Raw genomic sequence first — 12435 nt, 5'->3', positions numbered from 1 at the left:
TTGGATCAACTTCAGAAAAGTGTCCAAAGTTTTAGAGACCTGGAATTCTTTGCAATGTGCCCTTCACTGCATCCCTGTTTTAGTTCTGTTGAAACTGTTATTAGATTTGCCTGTTCTAAAGGAAGTGCCATAAGCTACTTTATTTCCAAATTTTTCTCATATCATAAAGACACTTTGCACTTCTCAAGTGACTTTCAGCTAAGGATCTCAAAGAAATTTACAAACCAGTTAATTCAAAGATACTAGAAGGGCATTCTTCATGAGAACTTAGGAACTTGTTCCCTATTCTCACCTTCTTGGTCCAAAATAGCCCAAACGTGGCCTTCTGGCAATGCTACAAAAGCCTATTTATTCTATAACGATTTGGAGGGCAAGTTCCTAAAGGTGTAAGGGGCTTTTCTGATGCTTTGATTTACTGGTTGGGCTCCTGGCACCATTAATTGTTAGGGCACCTAGAACTATTTGTTGTGGACTTTTTTTTAATAGTTGTTGACAGCTTGAGGAACAATAATCCGTAACTAAGCCTTACAGCACTCCTGTGGGATGTGAGAGTATCTTTATCTTATTTTACAGTTGGTTAAAGTGACTTGCCTGCAATCATACACAAAGTCAGGTGCAGACTTTGCAATAAAACACAGGAATCCAGGCTTCTAGTTCTCCCACTCAAACCACCATACAACACTCCTTCCTGGCATTAGAGAACTACTTGGTTTAACAGATTTAAGAGTAGCAGCCATGTTAGTCTGTATTCGCAAAAAGAAAAGGAGTACCCGTGGCACCTTAGAATTTGTTAGTCTCTAAGGTGCCACGGGTACTCCTTTTCTTTTTGGTTTAACAGAGAAGAACCCAAAAGCAGCTGGATCACTGTGGCACGCTCACAGCTCCTATTGATCCAGTAATCTGGCAGTTTTAGATTTATCAGTCTCCTCGCCTAGACTCAGGCTTCCAGAACAATAACATCTGCTAGTATTTCCAGCTGAACTGAAACCATGAATCAAAGCTAAGTGACTGCTGTTGAGTTCTATGCTCTAATGATGTAGGTGCAGTAAATGGTTAGAAACTCCAGTGGAGAGGCTGCAGGTGTGATGCTTAATAGGCTGCTAATTGAGAAGTAGTTGACCATAAATAGGGCATACAGGAGGGAAAGGAGCTTTTGCTGCTGAAGCTCTGCTGCCTGAAAGAAAGACTAGGCTGCATGCAGCACCTTGGGTTATACATTCTAGTGGTTCTTACCCTTTTCACCTTCGGTGGTTCTTCTGCACTTTCAGCATTGCCAGGGGTAGTTATAAATTCTGAAAAACATCGGAGATGTTAGGGTACTCTGCATGGGAGATCATGCATGTAGGCCAAGTCCCACTTATTCAGTAGCTCATACATGCACTAAACCGCTGCTGATGTTCAGGGTACAACTTCTCTGGGATGGATGTCAGGCTGAAGCACTAGTACCGTAAAGCTTTTGCAAACGCAGCCACGACACTTCCTTTCCCATGAGCCAACTGTGCTGCATCTGCATTATATGCTAAGCATCCCTGCGTATTGAGCCAGGGAAGCCTCTAGATTTCTAGGGTAGAACAAACATTTTTTCTTTAAAAAAGTTTTATTTTCTGTTTCCAAAGATGACAATCACCAGTGACTATTGCCCACACACTCAGTTTGAAGGTCTAGGTGCTGGAACTTTAAGGCTAATCATTCAAACAATAACTCCAACTACAGAAAAGAGATTTTAAATATTTTTTTTACTGTCTATTCCTTTTCTAATGGTTCCTAGCATTCTGTTTGCTTTTTTTTTGACTGCCACTGCACATTGAGCAGATGTTTTCAGAGAACTATCCATAATGTTTGCAAGATCTCTTTCTTGAGTATTAACAGCTAATCTTTAGCTAATTTTGTGTGTGCAGTTGAGATTATTTTTTCCAATGTGCATTACTTTGCATTTAATATTGTAAGCACTTCTGGGAGAATCTCTTTTATATTTAGCCCAGTGTAGAAACCATCCAGTTTGCAGTTGCTTGGTAGATGCATGTTGTTTTATTTTAAGTTTTGCTTTTGCACAACAAAGTGAGAAAAGATCCCAGTATCTTTTTTGTAGCTAGCAGCCTCAATGCAGAATTCTCTTTATATGCACTATCCCCTAGGCCAGTCATTTCTTTACCTTAAGATACGTTATGGGTGGTAAAGTTTTAATATGGAACTTACCATCCACTCCTCCTATCTGGGTCTCCTGAGCATCATTTACGCCCACATTGTCCTTCGCTCCATAATCTGCAGAATTCTCAAATTCTGACATGCTAATATTTGTTCTATAGCTTCCAACCGAAACTAAATCTGTTAAAAGGGAGGCAGGGAGCAGACATATGCACACAACATTATTTAATACAACAAGCTCTTTTGTTTTATACTTTCAAGGCTTTCTTCAAGCTTTCTGCTACTGCCTGATTTTTAGAGAGAGATGGCTGTAGATCTGAACACAGGGCTGGGGGAGCGGAAGCTCTAATGCCAGGAAGACATGGCTCGTGTTGCAGCCTCATTTTCCCTGTCTGTAAAATGGGATGGTGGGAGGGTCAATCAGCTAGATGTAAAGTGCTCTGAAGTACAATAATATTATTGAATCCAGGCCATACATATTATACTTTGCCAACAATGTTTTATGTGGAGTTGCTTTGTTCTGGGGCAAAAGGCTGGGACACTGTTCCCACCATTCCTATATGAGTGCTCTGATGGGGAGGCTCATATGAGCAGCCCAGACCAGTACAGAGACTGTTGTACATGTCATACACCTTCTACCTCCAAATCTACTGTATTCCCAAAATTCCCTGGGAGGCTAATAAAGAAAGTTAGGACTCACCTGTGCGCTTCAGGAGCCTAAATTTAACAACCACAAAGACTGTAGCAAGGAGCAGACACACAGCAGCAATGGGGAGCAGGACTGAGAGAATCACCTTAGAGCTGTCATGTTCCTGAGAGCTGGAAAGGGAGCAATTGAGTAATACACATGTGTGATCCATGTGACTTTATATTGCTCTATAGAAGACTGTATAACACAGATGAACCAGCATAGCCTAGAAGATCTATATAGAAAGCTTGTGCACAATTACGTACACAGAAATGCTTAACAATGGCAAAATCATGGATAGCTACTCAAAATTCAGAATCAAGTGGGATTTTTTAGAAAAAAATCATCATTGCATTCACATAGTGATATTCATCTACAGGTATCAGAGCTATTAATAAACAATGAATAAAGCATCTCGACATTCCAATGAGGCAGATAAATATCTTTATCCCCGTTTTGCAGATGGGGTAGTTGAGACACCGATGGGTGAATTGGCTTCTCCCAATCCCAAAGGGAATGAGCGTTCCAGGTTCCTGTACCCCGGTGTACAGTTCTAGCTACTAGAACATGTTGCAACCTTTGAACCAACAGAAGCCTGAGAAGAATGAGTATTTGCCAAATGGCATTATGAGAAATGATGGACAAAAGTAAAAAAAAAATTGGAGTTCAGAGTGGATAAACCTAAGGAGTTTGGATGATTACCCAAAACTGAGCCAAAATTTTGATATGGGCAAAATTTTCCTGGGAAACATGAATGCACAGTCTCTGACAGAAATTAGTACTCATTGGAACTGAACACATCAGAATACATAAAAACTATAAAAAAAAGTTTGGTTGTAAAAATGGACACAGTTGGATGGGGCAGGGGAATTCTTACTTTTTTCCAAACCACTTTGGAACAAAGTCTTCGAGGGACTGACCTGGGTGAAGAGTTGTCATCCAGGACCCCGGCTCTGTTTTGGGAATTAATACTATTTTCAGAGCCTGTGTTGGAAACAGCAGCATCTTCAGATTTTGCATTGGGAGAGACTGCAACGTCAGTTTCAAACCGTAGTAGATGGAAGTGGTGGGTTATTTGCATCCAGCATCACAGCAGAGAGAGAGAGAGAGAGAGAAAACCCCAATATATGGTCAGCACTTAATTCATAAATAAGACAATTTTCAAAAGTGCCTAAATCTCTTTTTCAAAATGTTCCCATTGATTTTCAATGGAACTTTGATTCCTAAGTGATGTTTTAAAACAGGAGTCACTTTTACCAAATGACCTCATCAGAAAATCTTGAGTGGTCTTCCTAGCCATGTATTAAAAATATTGTTTTTAATCCCAAACTGTGTTACTAGTATGCTCCAGAATACAACTCAAATATTTGATATGTTTATCACCATTTATATTGCATGTTACTTTTTGCATTTCACTCAGCAAGGACACTGCTTTCCTTTCATTTCTAGCCAGTTGCTCTTCCTGGTTCTCATGCATTACTTAACACAAGGATATTGGGTTTGGGTTTCCAACACCACGTGGTTGTGTTTGCCCCCAACTTCCTCCAACCTTCTATCCCAAGAAAAAATTATCTTTATTTTAAATGTACTGAGATGGAGTTGAGCAATCAAGTTTTCCATCTATAAAATAGTACAATAGTCCTTATTTTCTTGTTCCCTGTGCTCTTCTCTATGTAAACAGTAAGCTTTTGGAGGCAGGGAGTGTCTCTTATGAGCACAAAGGGACCCTGATCTTGGCCAAGCCTTCTCAGTGCTGCTGCAATATAAATAATAATAAATAAATAATAGGGGGCTGAAATGTGAAACTGGTGCAGACTCAATTCTTTTTCCAGACTTGTTACAGTGACTGGAAAATGGAAGAATGCTGTAACAATGCGTGAATGAGAGTTACAGCGATAAACATTGTGAACACCATGAGATCCTTAGTGAAACAAAGTGTGGTCTGTCCAAGACAAAGGAGATTATGATGTTCTGAAATGCCACCACTTGGTTGTTGTTTCAAGATAGTGCCTCTCAATGGAATGACACCATTATGGGTGAGCATCGTGGCGACAGAGAAAACCTTGCCTGTTTTGTCTTGCAGTAAATCCTGAAGCTCACCTCCAGTTACTGTCAGGTACACTGCCATGGTTTCCCCATAGTGACCAGAATTGCTCACTCCACACCAATACCACCCTTGGTCTGTCTGTATTACTTGGTCAAAAATTAGGTAGAGTGTCCTCTTCTCCTTGTCACAGTTCACAACCAGGCCGGTTTGGTTTTGCTCAGAGGAGATGAGAGTTTGGCAGCCAGTATTACTCCACTTGCACCAGTATTTCTGGTAAGAATAATATTTGCATGGATAAGAGCATGGTATAGTGACCTTTGTACCAATGACTGCATCAATCTCTTTCGGTCCTGTTAAACCAGGTTGCCCTGTTAGAAGGGAAACAAAAGAGTGAGGCTGATATTAATGACTTGAACAATTATTATTCAGAAGTACTGTTATCAACAAGGTGTTAATAGGAATATATAATTACTATGTAACTACATGGTACAGAATGTATCTATGAGGGTAAACGCACCTTATATTGCTTTTGTAACACTTAAATGTACTATATATGTGTATGGATACATATATCCCTACGTACTTTATAGTGTATATATATATGGCATTTAAATAGCATTTGTGTCAGAAAAGCTTGAAAAAATAGTGAAAATGTTTGGTGGGAAATTAGTGAAATCTTTGCAAAAAAATTTCAAACATTGTCCAAAAAAAAGTTTCTGTTGAAATCTTGGACTTTTTGAAAAATTTCCACCAGCTCTAATTTATACCTTAAAATGTCAAGCTTTACCCATTACGATTATGAAGCTAAGAATTAGAAAATAGTTCTCCTCAGGAAAGCGAGGCTCTGCTCTTTGATGCTGCTTTGGGAGGAACAAAGATCAAGTACCCGTATGGCTTGTGCTGGCAGAGACATTCATCACTACATGTGCTTTCATACCTTCTATAATTTTCAGCTCCTTTGTAGATTTCCTTTCCATATCTCCATCCGTCACACACCAGTAATATCCTGCATCCGTTGCTATCAGCTGGTTCATTATTACTGTGAATGTTCCATTTTCCGGGTTATCATGCAGGATTATCCTTCCTTCATATGAATCGATCACACTCTCAACATTATTGTATATTAACTCATTGCACCCATTCTTCCTCCATTTGCACCAGTACTTGAGTGTGTAATTCCCTCGTGGATCATAGTGGCATTCGACAGATACTGAACCACCTATGACTCCATTTATTACGCGTCGACCTTGGGGGACTGATGTCTCTGGAGATACAAAATGGAACATGTTTCAGAGTAGCAGCCGTGTTAGTCTGTATTCGCAAAAAGAAAAGGAGTACTTGTGGCACCTTAGAGACTAACAAATTTATTAGAGCATAAGCTTTCGTGAGCTACAGCTCACTTCATCGGATGCATTTTTTGATGAAGTGAGCTGTAGCTCACGAAAGCTTATGCTCTAATAAATTTGTTAGTCTCTAAGGTGCCACAAGTACTCCTTTTCAAAATGGAACATGTTCTGTTAGGCTCCTCTCACACATTTCGTGTTGTGCTAACATGCATGCTGTGTGTGCTCATGTGATTGGTTGGGTCTGTTCCTTATAAAAAACATTTTAAAGTAAAGTTAATTGCAGGGATGAAATATAACAGACTGACAATGCTGGTGACTGCAGAACAGAACCATCACAGCATGGTCAGTGAGAGCTCACGTTTCCCTCACACACTGCCTCCTGCCAGCCCCCAGTGGAATAATGGGAGTCTTTCCCCCTGACTTCTGTGGACTTTGGATCTGGCCCTTGTGCCTCAATCCTGAACTGGAGGGACCCCCTCTAGAAGCCAGAGAGTAGTTCAGTCCTCCACAGACCTGTCATTCTGTCAAGAGAGCCAGCAAGGAAACCAATGATAATGGGCATTTCCTTGTTGATTAAGATTTAACATGAATGGTTCATGAGAAGTTTTGGTGTCCCCTTCACTTGGAACCTGTGGAGAAACCCGGGGCACGATGGCATGGCATCAGGCCAAACAATGTCTTCTCCACACATCCGGGAATCCAAACACAAGTGGAACAATAGGAGCCACACATACCTCAAGAGGAACAGCAGCCACTTAATGCAAGTCTGCATAAGCTCTGCATTGGCACAGCTGTGCTGCTGAAGCGTATCAAGTGAAGATGGAAGACGCGCTCTCCCGTTAGCATAATTACTCCACCTTGGCAAGAGGCGTAAGCTATGTCGGCAGGAGAGAGTTTCCTGACAACATACAACTTGTGTCACTTGGTGGGTGGGGGGGGGGAATTTTTCACACCCTTGAGCATCATAAGTTAAATCGACTTAAGCGGTACTGTAGACCTGCCCTAAGACTATTAGTGCATCCAACTGAGCATAGAAATACTTTTGTCTTATTGCCCATAGCATCTGCTCTTTGCACTTGTGCTTCGGAAACTAATCCAGAATGAGGCAGTAGTCTCCCAAAGAAAGTGGTGGAAGCCCCATCATGGGAGACATTTAAAACTAGACTGGAGAATAGATTGTAGGGAGCTATCCTGGGATGGCTGAGGGGCTAAACTGTATGGGCTCTAACAGGCTCTAGCCCTTTCTAAATTCTGTAGTTCTTTCTCTTCATATTGGATCAATATTTCTAAAAATTGCTTAGGCAGGCAGCCTAGCAGTCAGGAAAATGTGTCTGGGGTTTTTTTCTTCTATAGTCTGCATTTAAAATAAGCCAGTTAACTGGGTCAAGCAGGAGTTTGCTCATCCCAAATTTGTAAAGAGAATTTGCCTTTTGCACGTGTCACCATGACCTTCTCTAAAAGCTGGTTCACACAGAGGATTACAGCCTATCACGGCTGCCTACTAATGGAGTTACTCCTTCAACTCAAGTGATAGTTTTTTCTGATGAAGGCTCAAGTTTAAACCCCTGCTGTCAACACACAATGAGATTGCAACATAGAGTTTTTGGGAAAGGGATTTTTGTCGTCTTATTTGTCTGTGACGCACATAGGACACCATTGGTAGCTAAATAGATGAAAACATAAAAGAACACCAAGTACAATTCTTATTCTCTTTAAATAAAATTAAGAGTATCAGTGAGATTTTCAGGGGAAACTCAAACCCTTAGTAAATAAAATATTAGTCTCTTCAGACTGTTGGAATGGCTGAAATCTACACACCCTGCCCATCGCTCACCTTGGTAGACATGCACATCCAGTTCCTTGGATTCTCCTTTCTCTCCGTAAGTCCCAGCCCCACACAAATATACACCTGAATCTTCCTTCCTCAGCTGGGTCATATAGAGGCTGAATGACCCAGCAAGCTCCTGAGGGCTCAGCAAAACTCTCCCTTTGTAGTTTTCGTTAACGTTCCCGTAGGTGTCGATGACAGTAGAGCAGCCAGTTTTCCCCATTCTGCACATGTACTTCCTCTCACTGCCATATTCCGTGCCAAACACGCAGTTGATGGTCACAAAACCTCCCAGCTCAACGTAATAGAGTTCGGCTTCTTCAGGCACTTTTGGACCTGTGTGAATGATAGTCCAAGTCAGTATCCAGAATCCAGATGGTATTGCAGTTTACAACACACTTCTCTACCATGCCCTATTGCACTTCAGTAATCATACTCTTCTATACTTCTCTATACTACCCCAAACTGTACCATAGCCTACTCCAGTATAGTATACCCTACTGGACCATACCTCTATGCACATTACCATACTTTTCAACCCTGCATCATTTTGTACCAGGCCACCCCATATGCACTGCATTGCAGGATATCTTAATGCACCATGCTACTGTGCACCATATCATATGCGTCTACACTATGTCATATGGCACTATTTACTTTACCCATACTACAGTAGACCATGTAATGTCATGTACTATGCTATGCTGCACCACATGATCGCATATGGTGTTGTAAATTACAAACAACCTTTATTTTTGCTGAGTTAGCACCTTCTACTCAGGAGAGTAGATAAATCAAGGACTGGTGGAGAATTTTGGCTGCCATGAACAGAATTAGTATATATCTCCTTTTTTTATATGGTACCTTTACATTATAGCGGTGGGTGTGCTAGAAATGCAGAGATCTTGGTTATTACTCAAGGTACCAATCACCTTGCTTTCTTGGATATTGTCGATGGATAGATTTCCCAAATACAATTATTACAAAAGAAAAATAATAATGTAAGAAGCCCCCAGGCTGTAGCTACCCTTGGAAACATCCAGCTTGACTCTGAACGAAAGTCCTTTATCATTGAGACCAATGCCACATTTATAAAAGCTGATGTCCTTTTCCACTAGCTTTGAGATCTCAATGGTGAAGATGCCTTGCTCTGGGAAGTCTGTGATTGTTGCTCTGCCAGCGAAGTCTTGAGCAATGTAGCCACTGGAAGAAATGACGGTCACACATTGCCTTGTTGATTCCTTGCACCAGTATTTTCTGTCGTGGCGGTTCACACTGGTGCGAGGGTAGAAGCATTTCACAGTAACTGATCCTCCCAACAAACCAGTCACCTGCCTCGGTCCAAAGATGGGGCTTGAACTTGAAACTGGCAAGAGGAAATGTGTTTCATGTTATTCGCTACAAGTCAAGTCATTATTACACGAGCACCTTCAGGCCCCAATGGAGATCAGGGCTTCACTGAGCTAGACACATAGCTACAAACACAAAATAAAAGACAATCCCTGCCCCAAAAAGTTTTCAGTCAAAATAGCCAGGACAGACAAAAGAAAAATTAAATGACTTGCCCAAGGCCACACAAGGAGTCTATGGCAGAGCCAAAAATTAATCTCCTGTGTTCCAGTCTAGTGCCTTAGCCACAAACCTCAATTTGTTTCTGAAAGCGCTGTGATATTTCTGTGGCAATACAGAGTGGTAGTTACTTGTGATGGTTCATCCAAACCAGTTTAAGTAAGAACCAATTCAAACCTTCATGCCAAACTTGAAATGAACCTCACTGTTTTAGCTCACTTCACTTTTTAACATTCTTTTAATGTTCTTGCAACCTTGGATTTTGAATCATAGGCAGAAATATTAAATAGTTGTGAAAATAGTCACTGTTCTGATTATTCCATCCTGGCTCAAACCAGCATATAGCTGAAATCTTGCAAAGCAGTGGGTCCCTGTCAGAGCTAGGCACCTCTTCCTTAATGATGGTTTTATCTGCTAGTTTTGTTGGAAACCCAAAACTCAGGTTTTGCCCGTAGTTTCACTGAGTTTCAAGAACCTTTGAGGGGCCGGGGGGGGGGCCTGAATTTGCAGAGATCCTTGGGGCTGATTTTATCTTTTAAAATAAACAATGCTGAACATGATGGGTATTATATTATTTTGGTGCAAACCCAGGCAAATTAATTGGGCTAAGCTTTACATTGAAATTTTAGGTCCACTTGAACCCAAAACTCAAAATGAAACTCGGGGTGTGGAATCCAAACAACAAAATTGTAGAAAGGTTTCTGTGAGCCCCCAGGAACAAATACTGCAGTGCATCACACTGCTCTTGTTCCTAGGAGATTTCAGACGAGATACCACACCAATGAGAAAAAGACCAAGGAATGGGAAAGCCAGGAAATCTGATATGTCAGCTGTCTTGCCTATAATTTGAATGGTCTCAAGAGATCAGCAAGGGCTATAAAGAACATTCATCTATTTGGTCATAACTATGTCTTCGCTGATAGCGACTATATAAGATTAGCCTTACACTGACTGTGCTAAACATCAACATGTCTCTCACACTCTTGGTTAGATACTTACTTCTTGCAGACTCAGCTTGGAAGAAAGAGAGCAAGATGATGAACACCAAGAAAGTCATTTTCCTTTCAAATGCCTGGTTCCCCAACCTCTCCTGAAATCTGTAAATAACCACATTCAGAAGGTCACAGTATTTATTTAGTTGGATATTTAAAATTTTTTAAAACCACCTATTGAATTCGTCCATGATACAAACACCTTGAGTCATGAGTTCAGCCACGTGCATGGAGTGTTACCAGAAACATAAGCCTATAGCGATTTGTAATAAAGGAAAAACTGTTGATCTAGGGGTCACAGCAGACAATTGGAACTCAGAGTACTTGTGTTCTTGGCTCTACCATTGACTCATTATGTGACTAGAAATAGGTCACCTAATATCCCTGGACCCTAGTTTCTTCTTAGTAAAATGGGGTGTCAGGTTGTTTGGGGTGCAATCCAGACCAGTGATGGGTTGAGTCACTACCTGCCCCATAACCGTAGGTGCCTCAAATGCTATGCTACTGTAACTCTCTGTCTGGGATGTTCAGTCAGCAGCAAGCATGCCGGTCACATCCTGAGTGTCTCTATAACAGCAGCTCTGATCCAGCAACTCTGAACCCAGCAGTCTGCCAGCTGCACATCAGTCACACTCCTGATCTTTATCAGCCTTGGTTACTACCTGTAGAGTGACCTCAGCACATTCCCAGTCCTGAACTTTCCAAAATCATGTGCTCTGTAATGTCCAGTCCTCTCCTGGGCAGTTCAGAAAAAATAATGTTTATTATTTCCCTCTAAAGTCACTTCACTGGGGCAAATACACCCTGCATTAGTTTATCGTAAAAAACCCAAATGTATTAACAATAGGACATAGGATAAGTGATGCCAAGTAAAAGGAATAGAGTTAGAAAGGGTTACCAACAAACACAAGTGAAAAAACACATATCTAAAAGACTAAAACTTGATCTATCAAGGTACAGGCTTTATTTAAAATGTTTTGTCTCACCAATCATTCTCCTTCCCAGCCATGGCTGTTTTTTCCTCTATCAGGACCTTCCACAGAAGTCCAAGACGCTGGCTTCCCTTGTCTGCCTAGGTGAAAGATGTTTGCCTAAGTGGCATTGAGTTCCTAGAGACTTCAACCTCCACCTTGTTGAAGCACCCATCCTTCTCAGCTCACAAGAGCTCTGTTCCCTTTTGTCTATACTCTCATATCTCTGCTTATATCTCCCAAAATTTAATGAAGTTGCTTCAAGAGGCAGGATGACTTCATTCTTCCCTTCCTGTGGGCTTTCCATTTCCCTGTATGTAAACAGAACTTCCATTGTCTTGATTCCACCATGCTTACTTTACATAGGAGACAGGTAAATAGCTGTTACGTTCCCTCCTGTACAATAGAGACCTGTTTCTCCCTTTGACATAGACTGTAAAGCCTTATATCAATGAGTATCCATAATTCCTTAACATCCATAAGTGTTAATACATACATTTTATGATGATATTAAACACCAGTGTGTCATTAGTTTTCATAAACGTCTATTTGATACACTTTAATAATACGATAATATTGTATACAATCAGTTGATTCAGTTGCTTAGCACTTGAGGTTCAGCCCCCCCATCTTTATAGACCAGTAAACCTTCACAATGTAGTCTCTGGAAAGTAAAAACCCAGACCAAGCTTCTCACTCCTGCTGGGGGTGGGCATAGAGGTTCTACTGTCTCCTTGCCCACTTGATAGATTTATTTACCTGTGTGATGGGGTGTCCCCCAGCCCCCACAACCGTACCCTGAAGGGGTTAATAGAGCCCAGATAGGCCAATTAACCTATTAGGCTGAAG

The 12435-nt window shown here is 41.1% G+C and overlaps 1 protein-coding gene across 1 annotated transcript in view; it reads right to left on the bottom strand.

Moving 5' to 3' along the window:
* The window catches only part of PIGR (polymeric immunoglobulin receptor), a 48128-nt gene that overhangs the window by 860 nt on the left and 34833 nt on the right, over nt 1-12435 (bottom strand). The window contains exons 15-23 of the mRNA XM_043500723.1: nt 10623-10720; nt 9082-9420; nt 8061-8390; nt 5818-6144; nt 4934-5248; nt 3754-3862; nt 2846-2964; nt 2197-2325; nt 1234-1292 (exon numbers count right to left, since the gene is read on the bottom strand). Of these exons, the coding sequence (XP_043356658.1) occupies nt 1234-1292; nt 2197-2325; nt 2846-2964; nt 3754-3862; nt 4934-5248; nt 5818-6144; nt 8061-8390; nt 9082-9420; nt 10623-10720 (1825 nt within the window). The remainder of the gene's footprint in view (nt 1-1233; nt 1293-2196; nt 2326-2845; nt 2965-3753; nt 3863-4933; nt 5249-5817; nt 6145-8060; nt 8391-9081; nt 9421-10622; nt 10721-12435) is intronic.

The sequence above is a fragment of the Dermochelys coriacea genome, chromosome 21 (assembly GCF_009764565.3).
Source record: "Dermochelys coriacea isolate rDerCor1 chromosome 21, rDerCor1.pri.v4, whole genome shotgun sequence".
In the NCBI taxonomy this organism is placed as follows: domain Eukaryota; kingdom Metazoa; phylum Chordata; order Testudines; family Dermochelyidae; genus Dermochelys; species Dermochelys coriacea.
The sequence above is the reverse complement of the archived record's forward strand: the minus strand, read 5'-3'. Positions and strand labels throughout refer to the sequence as shown.